The sequence below is a fragment of the Amphichorda felina genome (assembly GCF_050947745.1).
Source record: "Amphichorda felina strain 45539 chromosome Unknown scaffold_1, whole genome shotgun sequence".
In the NCBI taxonomy this organism is placed as follows: domain Eukaryota; kingdom Fungi; phylum Ascomycota; class Sordariomycetes; order Hypocreales; family Bionectriaceae; genus Amphichorda; species Amphichorda felina.
Window position 1 is genome coordinate 3,305,245 of NW_028145049.1, and position 15,850 is coordinate 3,321,094.

At 55.2% G+C, this 15,850-nt stretch overlaps 4 protein-coding genes across 4 annotated transcripts; 3 read left to right on the top strand and 1 right to left on the bottom strand.

Annotated features, from left to right (window-relative positions):
* Window positions 1-2,608: 2,608 nt before the first annotated feature.
* Window positions 2,609-4,142, top strand: ACO1O0_001057 (uncharacterized protein; the record flags this gene model as incomplete). The annotated part of the gene is made up of 5 exons (XM_083190550.1): window positions 2,609-2,623; window positions 2,737-3,606; window positions 3,679-3,721; window positions 3,797-3,952; window positions 4,039-4,142. 5 exons carry the CDS (start codon window positions 2,609-2,611, stop codon window positions 4,140-4,142), a joined length of 1,188 nt encoding a protein of 395 aa, XP_083054409.1.
* Window positions 4,143-5,604: 1,462 nt separating this feature from the next.
* On the top strand, window positions 5,605-6,999 carry ACO1O0_001058 (uncharacterized protein; the record flags this gene model as incomplete). The annotated part of the gene is made up of 4 exons (XM_083190551.1): window positions 5,605-5,824; window positions 5,887-6,117; window positions 6,362-6,473; window positions 6,552-6,999. The coding sequence occupies 4 exons, from the start codon at window positions 5,605-5,607 to the stop codon at window positions 6,997-6,999; spliced, it is 1,011 nt and encodes a 336-aa protein (XP_083054410.1).
* A 1,698-nt stretch (window positions 7,000-8,697) lies between these two features.
* Window positions 8,698-10,801, top strand: ACO1O0_001059 (histidine phosphatase superfamily; the record flags this gene model as incomplete). The annotated part of the gene is made up of 6 exons (XM_083190552.1): window positions 8,698-9,460; window positions 9,517-9,584; window positions 9,641-9,702; window positions 9,754-9,899; window positions 9,966-10,171; window positions 10,238-10,801. 6 exons carry the CDS (start codon window positions 8,698-8,700, stop codon window positions 10,799-10,801), a joined length of 1,809 nt encoding a protein of 602 aa, XP_083054411.1.
* Window positions 10,802-11,679: 878 nt separating this feature from the next.
* MEP1 (ammonium transporter AmtB-like domain-containing protein) lies at window positions 11,680-13,389 on the bottom strand (the record flags this gene model as incomplete). Its single annotated transcript, XM_083190553.1, has 3 exons — window positions 11,680-12,269; window positions 12,334-13,257; window positions 13,320-13,389. The coding sequence occupies 3 exons, from the start codon at window positions 13,387-13,389 to the stop codon at window positions 11,680-11,682; spliced, it is 1,584 nt and encodes a 527-aa protein (XP_083054412.1).
* Window positions 13,390-15,850: the final 2,461 nt, after the last annotated feature.

Sequence of the window (15,850 nt, forward strand, 5' to 3'; positions counted from 1 at the left end):
TACCCCACCCTTCCCGACAACGGCACCCCTGCCGTCCTCGAACCTGGGGTTGGCACTCGAAGCTCTTGGACAGTTGGACAGTTGGACTCCAAGGGCCCCAGCTAGAGTGTCCAGTTGGCAGCTGGCAGCCGGCAGTGAGGTGAATCCCCCAACTGCAAATGACCCCTGCGCAGCCTGGTCAGTGTATCCCTCAGACCGGTGAGATAGAATTCAGCACGGCGCCTCGACACCCTGCGACGTCAACCTCACCGAGTGTTCCCTCTTCCCTCTGTCCGACCCGGTCATCGTCGAATGCTCCGACGTGCTAGCGGCGACTTGTTCTGGCAGTCGAAGCCGCCCGGCACTCAACACACTCCTTCAGACCGGGGCTTCGTCCTCGTGTTGCTTCTAGTACCTTCCACCGCCTTCGGCTGACTCCTCCGCCGCCATACCTGGTGGTGGCCCGCTCAGCGCATCCGAGTATCGTCAGCAGTGCCCAGTGGTCAGCGCTCGTGATCCGTGAGGGAGTCGTGGCGGCCCAACCACTGGCACCGGCCATCAAGGCCACAACTCATCACGCCTGCACTTGTAGCGCTACAGCCACTCACAATTTGTCTCCTGGAAGCGAATCAGGCCGGTTTTGTTCTCCATACTCCCTCGCCTTGCAAACCTTCTCCGCTTCTTCACTTCTCCACCAACTCTCACCCCGTCGTCCTCTTTGCCCGCACTCTGCCCAGCAAGGCCTTCTAGCGCGGCTCTTGCTGGAACACGGCTCTTGCTCCCATGCTCCGTGCTCTGGAGGGTGCACAGAGCGACCTCCTGTTCATCCCGGGCGGTGGCTTTGGCTTTGGTGGCACGGTAGCCACCCACCCCTCCCCTGCTTCCCGACGACGCCTGCGCATGCTTGTTTCGCCGTGCAAAACATTCGTACCCGCTTCGATCTGCTCGGTTCTCTTGTATCCTAGATACCTTGACTTGCCGCTACCGGTGACGGCGCCCTGATCACTCCTCCACGCTCCACGCTCCAAGGCTCCCGTCCTTCACACCGTGTCTCACTACAACCATCATGGTATGTTCTTTTCTTGCCTCAATCCGGTTGGCGGCATCGTGCATATGGCTTCCATCCGTGACCGATCTTCTCGCCATCCTATACCTATACCTACCTTCATTATCCCCCCTGCTCCTCCTGTCATCCGCACACCCCAGCTCCTCTTTCATCCCGCGAACCCGTTGCCTCTCTCTACATAGTAGTACACGGACACACGGCGTCTCCCTTGATCCTGGTTTATTTTCTTCTCTCTTTAATTCATCAGAATCTCGTCGAGGCGGCCCGTTGATTGTTTGATAGGAGTTTCACGAGCCGTTTAACCCCACACGGGCACGTGGTCTTCCCTGGACCCAAGTATCAACTGCCTCTGTACCGCTGCCGTCCGTCTCGTTCACGCCTCAGCCTCTTCAACTTGACATACTACAAGCAGCCCATTACTCCTCTGGCTTCTCTTTCCCACCTGGGCAAGGTGTCGACTTCCATGGCATTGGATTTGATGCTCAATTTCCCTACAATGCCTACCAGACCCAGTCACGCAAAAGAAGAAAATTAGATACGAGTACACAAGTTCCAATGTCTCCTCCGGATTCAGATTCACCGGCCTCGGCTTTGGAACAGCAAGAGTCCCGGCTCGCCAAAACAATTAGGACACCCAGCGGTGACGACCGGCGTCGAAGGAGCTCGGGACAAACCGCATTCCCCACAGAGCCTCCAGATAACTCGCCACTTACTAGGAGAATGGTGGACCTGAGCTCATTGCTTTGTCCCTGCTGTGGATTTGGCTGGGGGCAATCAGACGGTGCGTACCTCTTAGTCTCCTATATTACGTTTCCCGAAGTCCCACAGTCAAACTTCATGTGGTGTTTCTTCGCTTAGTAGCGGGCTCCTGAGCTGACTCTAGCCTCATAAGGCTATGAACCAATACCAGAGCCATCTCCTGTTTTGTATGGTCCAGAAAGACCATACACTGCCGAGAAGCCGCCATCGATGCAGTTCCTCGTTCCAGACCCCTATGTCCCGGGAACAGTGGGCTTGGAGCAGCAAAATTTCTTGTGCAACGATCAACCACAGCTCCAGTCGCCATCCAGCCAAGGCATTATCTCTCAAGATCGCCGGACGTTGTCAACATCGTCAGACGGTAGCGAGAACGCGAACTACCACACAGGTACTACAAACATTGGGTACTACCCAGATCGGGATGTCAAACTAGAATCACATCTTCTCCCCCAGCGCTCACCCTTTGTGTCGGAGAAAGGACCAGATGGTGACTCGCCACCTCATCAGTACTCTTCGGCCCCTGTGGGGACCTCGGCATTCTCATCTTTGTATGTCCACGATGATGGGCCTCCACCGGCGGCCCCAGGGCCGCAAACTCATCAGTACACCGTTCTATCATCTCGTACCGCTCCGGGCGGCTTCTTTCCAGATTCCCGGAACGAGGTTCCACGACAAGACCCACAGTCAAACTTTGACATTTTACAACCCAATCAACGAGGTGGCAAACGCGGCCCGTTCAAGGACCCAAGCTTGCGCGAACAGACAGCGCAGACCAGAAGAATCGGCTCCTGCATCAGATGCAGGATGCAACGCATTCGTGTGGGTAGCATCTCGCTCATTTCCGTGACTGAATTCCTAGGCAGTAATCCCGGAGTGTAACCACATGTGGGGTATAGGAGGAGCATAGCAGTCACTGACCATGATGTCTCTAGTGCGAGCACAATGCGGATGAGCCCATGGGCCCTTGCTTAACCTGCAAGAAGGTGGCTAATACGAAGGCCGGTCGCTTTCCGTGCCTGAGGTACAAGATCACGGACGTGAGGCTGAACAAGCCTGGACAGGTCCCTGGGTACGAGTGGACAAGGCGGTGGGCTAACAGTGTTTCTGAACCTATCCAGAAGTGGGCGTCTTCGGAGACAAAAATAATCCACGTCTCCGAGGGCTACTCCGACCATTCCCTGGAGCTTCGTGTTCGACAGTTCATTCCTCAAGAGGGTGACAAGCTCGAAAGGACTTGGAGCCATAATGGCTCCAAGAAGTCCGTCACGATCCCTCCGTATGCACTCATTGACATTGAAGAAGGCAGGAAGGCTTACACAAAGCACATCCACGAGTCTATGAACCAAGCCTTCAGCACCATTCTTGGGCGCCCAGGAGGACTGTTGCACAAGACGTACCAGCAAATGCTGCAGTGTTGCAAGAATCCATCAACCCCGATGGACTCGTTGGCATTACTGCGTGACACATTCAGGCTGTGGATGTCAGTCCGCTTCTCGACCAAGTCATGCTTCATTGTCGGGGAGGAAACGTTGGGGATGCCCACGGACATTCTCGATGATACAAGCCCCAGCCCCAATAAGATTCCACTGCCCCCTGTGCTAGGTGCGCAGCTGGATCTCATCCTCATCCACCATATTCAGGCCAAATTAAGGCGGCAAGTCCTCGATAGACTGGAAAAGATGGTTTCCAAAAGGAAGCACAACACCTGGATGGTTACATACCTAGTCACCTTTGTTCTGCTGCACAACACAGCATTGATCACAGCACACGATGCCAGCTATGCTCTGAAGCACGGAATGGATGTAAGCTTATTCAAACTTTGTCTTGAAAACGAGACATTGGCCGTTTTTCTGACCAGCCCTCTCCGCTCACAGCGCCGATTTGCTCGAGAAGACAAGGTTAAGGAGTATCACCTCGGTAATTAGTGACCCGCCACGCTCCCAGCAGCTCGTCATCCGGTGCATCGTGGGCTGACGCACAGGACTCTTGCAGGGGCGAATATTCTGCTGGCGCATTTTCACTACTGCAACAAGGGTGTCCACCCATTCTCGGACGAGTGCAAGGACCAAGACCTGCGGTCTCTCGCAGGTCTAGACGAAGATCAGATCCAGTTCATCCACGCGACAAGGACCTTCGTGAGACGGCACAGTAAGTTCAAGACGCCACACTCTCTAGACTTTTTTTTATTACCGGATCCCCGGAGCAGGGCTAATATCACTGGTTGGCCGACGTAGAGACGGAGTGGGAAGATCTCCGTGCTAAAGGCGCCTACGAGGATCCTTACTTTTTTGTAAGCCAGCTATTTGAGGAAAACTGGCAACCACGGTCCACCGTCTGATTAGGCATTGGTCAATTGGCAGCGCCCATGGCAGCTTGGGAGGGAGAAGGGTTTGAAACAATAGGCTGGCTGCAGAATAAGCAAGTGCAAGGAGCCTACGAATACGTACGGCTCAACGAGCAAAGTTTTGCAGAGCGGGTTCGGTACCTACCTAATAATAGGTAAACATGGAGGGAGAACTTTGTTGTCTCTCCTGCAACCATGATTAAATGATGACGAGACCATCATTGACACTATTAGTATTAGTCCGAAGTACTAATATGTACGTACGAGGTCCCCTGCCCTGGGGGCATGCAAGTGGGCCAGGCGTACGGATACCAGTATGACATTGTCTGAGAAACCCAGCCCTTGGTAAAGCACAGAGCGATTTGGGCCCGATTGGGTGGTGCAAGGGCTCAAGAGGTGAGACAGACCCGGTTGCCGTTGGTGCTCTTCGGCACTTGGGATGATGATGCTTTGTCGGTGTGCGTATCAAGTCAACGGCGGTGACCTCATGGGGACTTGTTTGTGGTATCGTATGATTGTGCAGCGTCGCCCCTCCAGCAGCCTGCCGTCAAGAGGCAATAGTCGAAGCGTGAGCCCTTGCTTAGAGTTTCTGAACTGAATGGCGGCCAATTCTCGGACCGGTCATGGGGCAATGTGACTGACTGTACTCGTACGCTTGGCTTGGCAAAGGGGGAGGGAATAAGGGAGGGGAGGACGGGAGAAACGTTTCGCCTAGAGAAGCCATTTGTGAGGCTACTGGTGATGGGTCTCTCGCCCTCGGGAATGATAGCTCGATAGATGAAGTCTGCGCTGCGCTGTATCTGTGAAGCCGTTAACGACCCTCGTGCCTGTCCACCCGTGTGGTCCCGTGCCGCCATGTGCCGCCATTTCTGCAACGAGTCAACGATCATCGTCAATCGATCGTACCCCTACCCAGCCGCACATGTATGTAGGTACGTAGTACATATGCACACAACATATCTAGGGCAGGATGTACTACCACTTTCCCTGCATAGTCTGAATAGCTAGATTGGACCTAGTCTCGCGGGCCCTCGTCCCGAGCCGGGATGAAGGTGTTGGTACGTGTTGCTTCTTCCAAGGCGTCCTCACAGTGCACCATGCTGAAGAGGTGGACTTCTCCTAATGAGTCGCATATTGGTAGAGAGAGGCAAGCGCTCTGCCGTGTATGACGAGCAAAGCTGCGGTGAAGACTTCCCTGTGTATCCAGCCACAGCGCGAGAAATCTCTGCCGTCGTCAGAAAGCAACAAGGCAGGCAAAAGAAACGGCATATATCATCTTGATAAATAGCCTGCTCTCCCTGAGGTTGTGCTCGTCCTCAACATCGACCTTTCAAGGACATCGACACAGACCGCAAGGTAGAATCCAGACACTGAGCAGTCTCCTTTGGCAACATCTCGTCATCCCTTTTCCCCAGCAGTTCTCTTTGGCTCAACCTTCCCCGAGAAAAAGGTTGCAATGGCATCATGCGAGGCTCAACTGGCGACTACGCCTGTGCCCACGGGTAGACTCCTTGCTCCGGCAACGGCAACGGCCGGTCTTCCGGCTGGGTTTCCGAAGGCCGTGGACTCCCCAATGGCATGGGTCGGCGCCGAAATCACGGCGGAAGGGGAACATATTCTTCAGCTGAGCAGCGAAGACGTTTCCGAAGCCGAGGCAGCTCTCGACCGCTTCAAAGGTGACAAACCTCTCCCACCAAGGCATGAGATCCTGGACCCTTTTGCTCACTGAATGAAACAGATCTGGGTCTTGATGGTGATTGCATCACCAGAGACAACTTCCCGCTTCCCAACTTGGGCCGAAAGCTCGACGGGATTCGCCAGGAGGTCCACAAGGGGAAAGGTTTTGGGGTCATTCGCGGGCTTGATCCCGAAAAGTACTCGGTCGAGGACCTCACCATGCTTTATCTTGGCCTGCAGTCGTTCGTTGCGAATCGCCAGGGCCGCCAGGATAGCAAAGGAAACATGATGGGTACGTCCTGCAGGATCGAGTCGCCAGTGATAGGCCCAATTCCATGTACTGATGATACCCACCAGTCCACATCGTGGCAGATAAGACATCAGCACTCGCAGCTGGACACCATCGACATTCCACCTCCCCCATTGTGAGTCTTGACGCTTCGGTCTGCCTGACGCATCTCGCTAACCCAAGAGGCAGAGCTTCCACAATGAAGAGGCCGGCGACGTTGTCAGTTGGTTGACAAGAAGCACAGCAGCTTCAGGCGGCAAATGTATCCTGGCGTCGTGTTACACAGTCTACAATGTCCTGGCGAATGAACGGCCAGATCTTGTACGCGCCCTGGCTGGTTCCGATTGGCCGTTTGCCATGTAAGTCAATTCCGTCCCAGGTTGTCGCGGGCAACCGAGGCGGGCGAGCGTTTGCTGATACGACCCGTTGTTTCTTAGCCCGGAGTTCCAGTGTCGGCCAGTGCTATTCAACCACGAGGGACGTCTTATTATGAACTTTGGCAGAACGCCGTTGATCGGAAGCCCGGCCCACCCTCGATCAAGCAACTTGCCCAGCCTCAGCCCCCGACAGCAGGAAGCCTTGGATGCGATCGAGGGGATCGCGAGGGCGACGGAGCTGGAGCTGGTGACGCGACCTGGAGATATCCACTTCATCAACAACCTTGCCGTCCTGCATCGTCGCGATGGATTCGTCAACGGCGACTCGGCCACCGAACGGCGCCATCTGGTCCGCATGAGGCTCCGAGACGATGAACTGGGTTGGGCTATCCCGGATGATCTTAAGCGCGAGTGGTCCAAGGCCTTCGATGAGACAAGGAAGAGCAAGGCGTGGCACATCGAACCGATGCCAAGCGGCTACTTCCCCCTCAGGAAGCAGCCCAACTAAGCCAGGGGAAACCAATCGATGAGGGGCCCCCCTTGGGACACTTCAGCAGCATAGTTGAGGTGTAGGGGGAAAAGCAGATCTGAGTGGTGCCGAGTTCGAGACAGAGGGCCCCCTGGTGTGGATTGCGCTCAAGAAAAAAGAGATGGTCATGCAGAGATGGCGCGGGCATCAAAAAGTGTTTGGGTGTTTTCATTTGTTGGTGTTTGGCTTGGTAAAAGTTAAGGGCATTTAGCGTCACATTTGTGCGATGAAGCTTTTTAGAGCTTCTTCGAAGGGAGTTTTTCCCTTGCTGGGGAACAGCCTGTCTTTTCGGTTAGAAGGCTGGTTGAAATTTGTCGATAGATTGGTCAGGGGCACCCCAAGAGCAGTACAGCAGTCGTCAGGTACTACCCGGTTCGCACCTGAGTGGCTGGAATGGAGGATAGATAAAATCAGTAGTTGAATCGAGTAACGCCAAGTTGAAGATACATCTTTCTTCGTTAATGTCTGTGCTTGGAGAGCTAGTGACTGTACGGCAGCACCGAGCATGCGCAGACGGTTGGAGAGCTGAGCTGCAACTCTAGCTACGTCCCAAGGGAGTTGTCAGTGGTGCGCGGGGAACGACTAGTGGATTGTTATGCAGGCCGGTGAGGTGTCCTCGTACTCGTATCCACAGGACAGGACCGTTCAAGACGAATCAACCCGGATTAGCACGTTGGTGCCCATGGTGGGAGGGCCTTGCGATGGTGGGGAGGCGGCTCCCGGCTCCCGGGGATTTGGAAGACGGCAACGGCGACGGATAGGTGCTCCGTACTCGGTAATAACACTCCGTAGTTCCAGCCAAGGCGGTGCTCTTGCCATGCTGTTGCTGTTGCCGTTGCCGTGCTGTTGCCGTGCTACTGCCGCGCGGTTGCCCGCAGCTTCACCGTCAATGAAATTATCAAGGAGCGGTGGGCATGAGAGAGCGTTGGAGCTTGAAGAGGGCAGGGATGGTCCAAGTCTGGGACGCAGGACGCGGGTGGCCGAAGACGGAGACGGGAGACGGGACACGGGGGCGTTGTTGATTTGCTTTGGACATTAATATATGGAGTCATGGAGATGATGAGTCTGGTAGTCCCGCCGTGGCCGCGCGGCGGCGCCGTGTCGCGGTCTCGAAGCGAAGAACTATCGTGGACATGGTGGCCATCGTGGGCCCGTGGCTGAACTGGCTGGAGGAGAGGTGAGTGCAAAGGTGAAAGTTGTTTTTGCCGGTTGCCTGTATGTACTTCGTACTGTGTGATCACACGGTGTGGGAGGCTTCTGCACTGTGCCGTGTGTGGATACTGCTTCCCCTGGCAGGTCCCTCCCAGTCGCAACCTCCCGACTTGTGCGGGATGCATCCTACTCGTACCTGCCTCAGTTAGCCCATCATACTCCATCACGATCGATCCATGGACCCTGCAGAAGCCATTGCTGAATCGTTTTCCTCGTACTTCGTACCCGTCCTTCGGGATCAAACGCCCGCGCCTTCTCTTCATCACCCGTGTCGCCCTCTGAGTACTACCCGCTCGAGGTACTTCTACCTCAACGCTACCTCAACGCTACCTCAACACTACGAGTACTACTACCAGTACCGCCAGTAGGTACGAGTACCTCACTTCCCAGGGTCCTTCCTGTCTTGTGGCTGGCGAGCTGGCCTTGATCATGGCCATCGCATCGCCCTCTTCATCTGCCACCGACATGCCGCCTGCACGCCGCAACCCGTCGCAATACCAGGCCATCGGTCAGGCCGATCTCAATGATTACAACAAGTACAGTGAGGTCACTGAGGGCGACGATGACACCGAGTTCGGCAAATCTCCTGCCCAGCCTCTTATCCGCCGCCCTCATGACCTGCGATTCCGGAACGCCACCTATTTCCTAAGCGTGCTCCTGGTTATCCTCCTCGCCTCCAACGTCTACTTCACTCTCCCTTACTCCTTCGGTGGCCAAGGTCTCTTCTCCGGCTCCGCCCCTGACGATTGCCCCTGCCTCAAACCCCGGCCGCCTCAGTACTTCCAGACCTCTCCCCAACTATGGGCAGGCCCCACAGCCACTGGTCGCCCAGCCTTCATGGCCCAGACGAGGGTCATCAATCCAACTGCCACCTATGTCCCTAATGAGCCTCTCCAGACCTCGATTCCCATTGAGGGCATGAAGCCCGGCAATGACAGCATCTTCAAGATGATGGGCTACCTCTCTCCCTATTCGCCGTCCCCAGGCTTTGGTGTTGATGAGTATCCTTTGCCCGAGGGCGCCGACATAGTCCAGGTCCAGATGCTTTCGCGTCACGGTGCCCGCTACCCCACCCAGGGCGCCGACGTTGTCCAGCTCGGCAAGCGCATCGCTGATGCCGGCAAAGCCTTCACCCCCAAGGACGACTTGGCCTTTCTCAAAGACTGGAAGTACCAACTTGGGTCGGAAATTCTTGTTCCCAAGGGTCGTGAGGAGCTTTATAATTCCGGTAGGCTTATCCGATCCTACTTCCGCTTCTACTGGCATCAACTCACATCAGCTCAGGTATACTCCACAGCTACATGTACGGAAAGCTTTACAACCCAAGAAGTAAGATCATCGTCCGCACAACGGTACGTAGGGTCCTTATGATATGTGAAGAGTGTTTCGTCATCTAACTAGCCAGCAGACCCAAGATCGCATGCTCAAGTCAGCTGAGAACTGGGTTGCCGGATTTTTTGGCCTGGAATGGTAAGTCATCTTACGCCATATGGGACCAATATGGCTGGTTGACATGGCCAGGACCAACAATGCAACAATCGAGGTAATTATCGAGAAAGAAGGCTTCAACAATTCTCTCGCTGGCGCTCTTAACTGCCCCAATGAATCGCCCAAATCGACTGGTCGCGAAGCTAGCAGGACTTGGATCCAAAAATACCTTCAAAACGGTAAGTACTTGCAACCAGCTGTGCTCTCTGAGAAGCGCCGCAGTTCATTTTCTCACTCTCTCGCAGCAACTTCGCGCTTCCAATCCATGACAGAAGGCTTTGAGTGGACAGTCGACGATGTCTACGCTGCTCAGAACATGTGCCCCTACGAAACCGTGGCATACGGTTTCAGCATGTTTTGCGATCTTTTCACCTATGAAGAGTGGCAAGGATACGGCTATTCCATCGACCTGTGGTTCTCTGGTGGCAGCAGTTTCCATAGCCCTACAGGAGTATGTCCCAAATCTCCTCATACCCGTCTTACTGAAATCTTTTACTGACCTAGGTGGCCCTTTTAGAGAGCCGTGGGGATTGGTTACCAGCAGGAGGTAATGGCGCGCCTCAATAACCACACTTTGGGATACTCTGGGTCTCAGATCAACGTCACGCTAGATAGCAGCACCGAGACATTCCCCCTAAACCAGAGTCTATACTTTGATTTCTCCCACGACACCAACATCGTCTCCATTTTGACGGCATTCGGGCTCCGCCAGTTTGCAGAGGACCTCCCCACGGATAAGATGCCCGGCGACCACGAGTTCACAATTTCCCACATGAGCCCCTTTGGTGCCCGCCTTGATATTGAGATCATCAAGACGCCGAAGCCCGTGTCCCCGAGTCGCGAAGGCTATATGGACGGGAAGGAGACAAAGTACATCCACTTTATTCTCAACCAGCGCACTCTGCCCCTGGGGAAGAGTTTCCCCGAGTGTGACGCCAATCGCAAAGATGGCTGGTGCGAGCTCGACACGTTCCTCAAGATCCAGGAGGGCATGGCGGACAAGGCTCAGTACGACTACGCCTGCTTTGGAGATTATCCATCCAAACCGTACGACCAGGTCAAGGACGGTGCGCCAAGCTAGAACTATACAATAGAACCGCTAGAGCTAGGCAAGATACGGCGTTTTGTGGGAATTTTCAGGACTGGCGTTTGGCTTCCTTCATCTTCTTAAATGTGGGAATGGGTCTAGGCGGACGAATATTAGGTTGTAGTATCAGCCTCCGTTTTACTATGCTTCTTTCGGTGGAACCACCTAATAGCTCGTGGTTCGATACTGGGCAATCAATTGTATACACATTGGATTATGAGTCGTTCCTTTCCAGGCTTTTCCTCGCATGTGAATGGCGGAAAGTTGCATCACACCCTTCGCCTGTTCATGGGATCCCCGGGATCAGCATTCGACGCCAACATCTCGTAGGAGGTCCAGACAATTCAGGGCTTTCAATTCTGGCGAATGAAGAGGCAAACTCCTATCCTCATGTCTCCAACTTCTGAACCATCTTGGCGATATATACCCCAGCAGCTCGAGACCCGTCGTGAAAAATAAAGTTGGGACTTTGCCCCAGAAAAAACAGCGCAGCTGCAGGCATGTCACACATTCACCCAAGAACTCTGATAAGCAACTCGCATGTTTGAAATGTTATTTTGTCATATTTTCTGGGCACCCCCATGTGTCCTGGCTATGCCCTCTACGGACCACAATCACTTAGTCGCCTTCTATCATCCGCACCCAGTTATTACTAGGTTGGGTATTCTGCTTCCATCCCAAGGTAGTATAAGTATAAACTGGACCAAAAAATAACCAAAAAGAAGAAAATAAATCCCATCTCCAAACTCCTGTGCCGGCTCCTTTTCCAATCTCGAGTTGCTGATCAACCGAGGTATTGATGGACAAATACAAGTGGGAAAGAAAATAAAGAAAAAGGCTGAAAAATAGAACTTGAGAACAAGCTGAAATAATCAATTCCGCTTCTCGTTGGTAGCGGTAGGGGCAGAATGGGCTGTCGCGGTCGGCGCGGCCTGCTGCGCCGTATGCTGGGCGGCAGCGTTCTTGGCCTTCTCGTCCTCGACGTCGCCGCTGGAGGAGCTAGGGGGCGAGATCATGCTGGCGTGCTCGCGGATGCCATGCTGAGGCTCCATAACGTCACCCTCCTCGGCGGGCTCGCCGCGGTGGGGGCTCCAGGCGAGGAAATCACGGCGGACCTCAACGTAGTCATAGGAGAACTCGCCGTGCTGGTCGTCGTCCATACCGAGGAGCTCGGCCTCCTCAGAGGCGCGGAGCTTAAGACCAGGGATGAGGTCGATGATCTTGGCGATAATGGCGGACATGACAAAGGCGTACGCGGACGAGGAGACGATGGCAGCGATCTGCCAGCCTATGATGACGTAGTTGCCATCCATGAAACCGCCGACCGCGCCAGTGTTGACGCCGTCGAGACCGATGATACCACCCGAGGCGAAGAAGGCGTTGAAGATGAGACCGACGATGCCGCCAATGCCGTGCTCAGCGAACACATCAAGAGAGTCGTCGATGCCGATGAGGAACTTGACTAAAAAGGGGTATTAGTTTTCATTGTTATCTCTTTTTGAACCGAATTCCAGTTGGTGACTCACCCTTGGTGCCAAAGTTGCAGGCAACGCCGGAGACGATGCCGAGGATGATGCTGGCCCAGGGGTCGATGAAGCCAGAGGCAGGAGTAGCAGCGACGAGGCCGGAAATTGTGCCAGAGCACCAACCAACCATGGACCACTTCTTGGCAAGGCGGTAGTCGAGGAGGCACCAGGTCATGGCTGCGAACATGGCCGTGAGGCACGAGTTCCAACTGGCCATGGCGGCGCGGAGGTTGGCACCGAAGGCGGAGCCGCCGTTGAAGCCGAGCCAGCCGAACCACAGGAAGATAGTGCCGAGGGTGATGAGGGAGATGTTGTGGGGGCGGAAGTTCATCATCATCTTCTCGTTGCGGCGGCCGAGGACCCAGGAGTAGGCGAGGGCGGACATGCCGGAGCCGATCTCGACGGGGACACCGCCGGCGTAGTCGAGGACGCCGTGCTTGAAGCCCCAGCCGTTGGCGTTCCAGACCCAGTAGGCGAGGGGGCAGTAAACGAGGGTGGCCCAGCAGAAAATGAAGACCATGGCGGGGATGACGCGGCCGCGCTCGGCGACGGCGCCAACGGTCAGGGCGGCGGTGACACCGCAGAACATCATCTGGTAGAAGGAGTAGAGGAGGGCGGGGACGAGGGGAGAGCCGACCGAGGGGGTGCCCCAGACCTTCATAAGTCCGAAGTGGCGGAGGTCACCGATGAAGGGGTTGTTGGATGTCTGGCTGAAGGCGAGCGAGTAGCCCCAGAAGTACCACTGGAAGATGACGACGCTGAAGGACATCATGACGACCCAGAGCATGGACAGAGCCGACTTTCTGCGGGCGAGACCGGAGTAGAGAAAGGCGATACCGGGGATCATCAGCATAACCAGGCAGGCGCTGATGAGGATATAGGCCTGGTCACCGGACTGGTACCACTGGTTGAGGTTCTCGGCATCTGCGGGAGGTTTGGTTAGTTGGGGCGAAGAGGTGAATTTTGATATAACAGGAGAGGCGTACGAGAATCGCCGCCATAGTCCTCGTCGGTCCCGTTGAACAGGGTCGGTGGCCCAACGTGCGTATAAGACATTGTCGTCGGAGATGGGATTCGGATCGGAGGTGGTTGGTTGGAAAAGAGGAGGGTGTCTGGGATGTCCCTGGACCAGAGTTGCTACTGCCTTTCGTATCTCCAAGTTGAGTGAGGAGGGCAGGTTACACTGTTGTCGTTGATGCCCGTTGAAGGAAGGAGGCGGTGGAAAAGGAGGCAAGCAGTCTTGGTCGCCACGGAATCCACGACCGGGCGAGACTTCAAATTATTAGGGATTCAGATATTACAGAGAGAGAGACGGGTCCAAATCCATGATCTGGGGTGAGCGAAGGCTCGAGCTAAATATGCTGGTCTCTCCCAGACTCCAGTCCCGTGTATCCACGCTCGTCTTTAGAGGCAGTGAGGGCCATCTGGGCTATCTTGATAAGAGAAGGAACGGCTGTAAAGTAGCCCTGTAGATGTGCTGGAGAGACGGAGGGGGGGTACGGAACAGCTGGGATACGGGACGCCTCGCGATTGGGAAGTACCTCTGGGCCAGAAAGGCCACCAGAACTGCCGCAAAAGGATATCTGAACGGTACGAGTAGTGTAGTCAGCCCAGACCCTCGGGAACAAGGGGATTCGAGGCGGCCAAGGGCGTCCCGTTAGCCTCGCGCGGCGCACCCTATGAGCAGGCCCAGCTGTGGCCACCGACTGGCCGGCAGAGGCTTTTTCATGACAAGAAGAATTGACTCGACACTCTGTGTTTCGTCCGCCCACTCGCCCCCCATGGGCCCATATTGCCAGACTTAGATTGCTATCCGTGGCCGGCAGCGAGAAAAAAAAAATAACACGTGGGTCTATCCGGGTACGGGGGGGTGTTGTCTTTGCGAGTGGTGACTTCTGGTCTCGGAGTCAGCGCGACGACGTGGGGTGCAAGACGGTTGAAGCTTTTCGATGTCATTTGCATGAACAACATTGCCGTTACAGCCCATCTCTGGGGCATGTACATGGTATCTTTGATTGCGGAGAAGATGCAACCTGTTCCCTGCGCTTCTCCCAGAGGGTGGATTAGAAACGCTCTGTCCCACGTTTTGCCTGCGTTGCGTGGGCTGCTTTGGACCGCCAGAAAGATCTAGTCAGCTGGGCGCGCGGCGTGGCTACAAGTAATACGCGTGGGCGTGTACGGTGGAATCAAGTGGCTTCCAGCCTGGCCCTCCCGTTTCATCGGCGCGTGCGCGAGTCAAGAGTTCAAGATTGGACTGGTTGGTAGTGCTCGTACCCAAACGACGACATAGGCTTGTACGAATATGACCTGGACTAAATTCTCATCTTCTTCTTGTCTCTGCGAGCCAGCTCATGAGCAAAAAAAAATAGCAGCAAGAGCAAAGTAACGCAAGCGCCGATTTAATGTCTTGAAGATGCCTCCCACGATGCAGATACATTCGAGTTAGTACTTGCAGACATGATGCATCGTCAAAGGCCCTTAAGCAGACGGCGAAACCCGGAAGCCAGGGTCGGGAGGCCTCGAGTCCACTAGACTCAAGTGGAAGAAAGCTTGAATCCTGATCGGGCCCTAGAGGAATATCGGACCACCACGCGAGTAAAACCCCATCATGATACCCGTCGATATCGAGCTGGAAGGGCCGTCGCTGAGGCTCAAGCAGATAACGATGGGGAAGGGCGGTGATTGGTCAATGCGGCGCAGTTGTCAGGAAAACCAGAGCTCATACGGCAACGTAAAGAGACGGGTGGGGGCAGAGATCGCTCGGGTCGACGACGTCAGAGCCGTGACTGGGGCCGTCGAGGGCGCTAGAAGCCCGGCAGAGCGCGAGTGACCGCAAATCCGCGACAGGCCGTGAGCGATGGCTGAGCGATGACAGACGCTGTTGTGTCAGCGCAGTCCAGGCCCAAGGAAAGTGCAGATAATGGATATTGGTCAAGCCCAACTGCTGCAGCCAACGAGCAGCCACCCGTCGATCCGGGGTTGGGCCGCGGCCCAATCACACGCACCCAATCCTGACAGGGGTCTCAGGCTGGGTGGACCGGCATCCCAAAGCGGCAATGCCTTACCCATTGCATCTTGTCAACATCTTCTGCCCCCTTCTGCCTTGGAGCCACTCTCCAACGAGTCCAAGCCTCAACTCCCGGACCCAACTCCCAAAAAAAGAGCCCAACTACCTACTCCAACTCGGCCAAGGCCCCAAGGGTCCAACCCGTCCAGACCCATCCCTCCGCCTCCGGATCGGCTCCGCCGGGTATCCATCCATCCCGCCCCCCTCCGTCCGTCTCCGACGTTGTGTCTTCTGGCCCTCTGCACGGTCATCATCACCCATCAGTCAAAATATCCCACCTCCCCCATCGGTGTCACCAAAGAAACCCCTTAAAAAAAAAGGGGGGAAAAAGGATGACAACTCCGCGCCTCCCTCCCATTAATCAGATCACTGCATGCTGAGTATTATGCATTTATTTCGTGCGATTGCTAGTACTGATATTTACCGACACACGCTGCCCTTGCGCCCCCA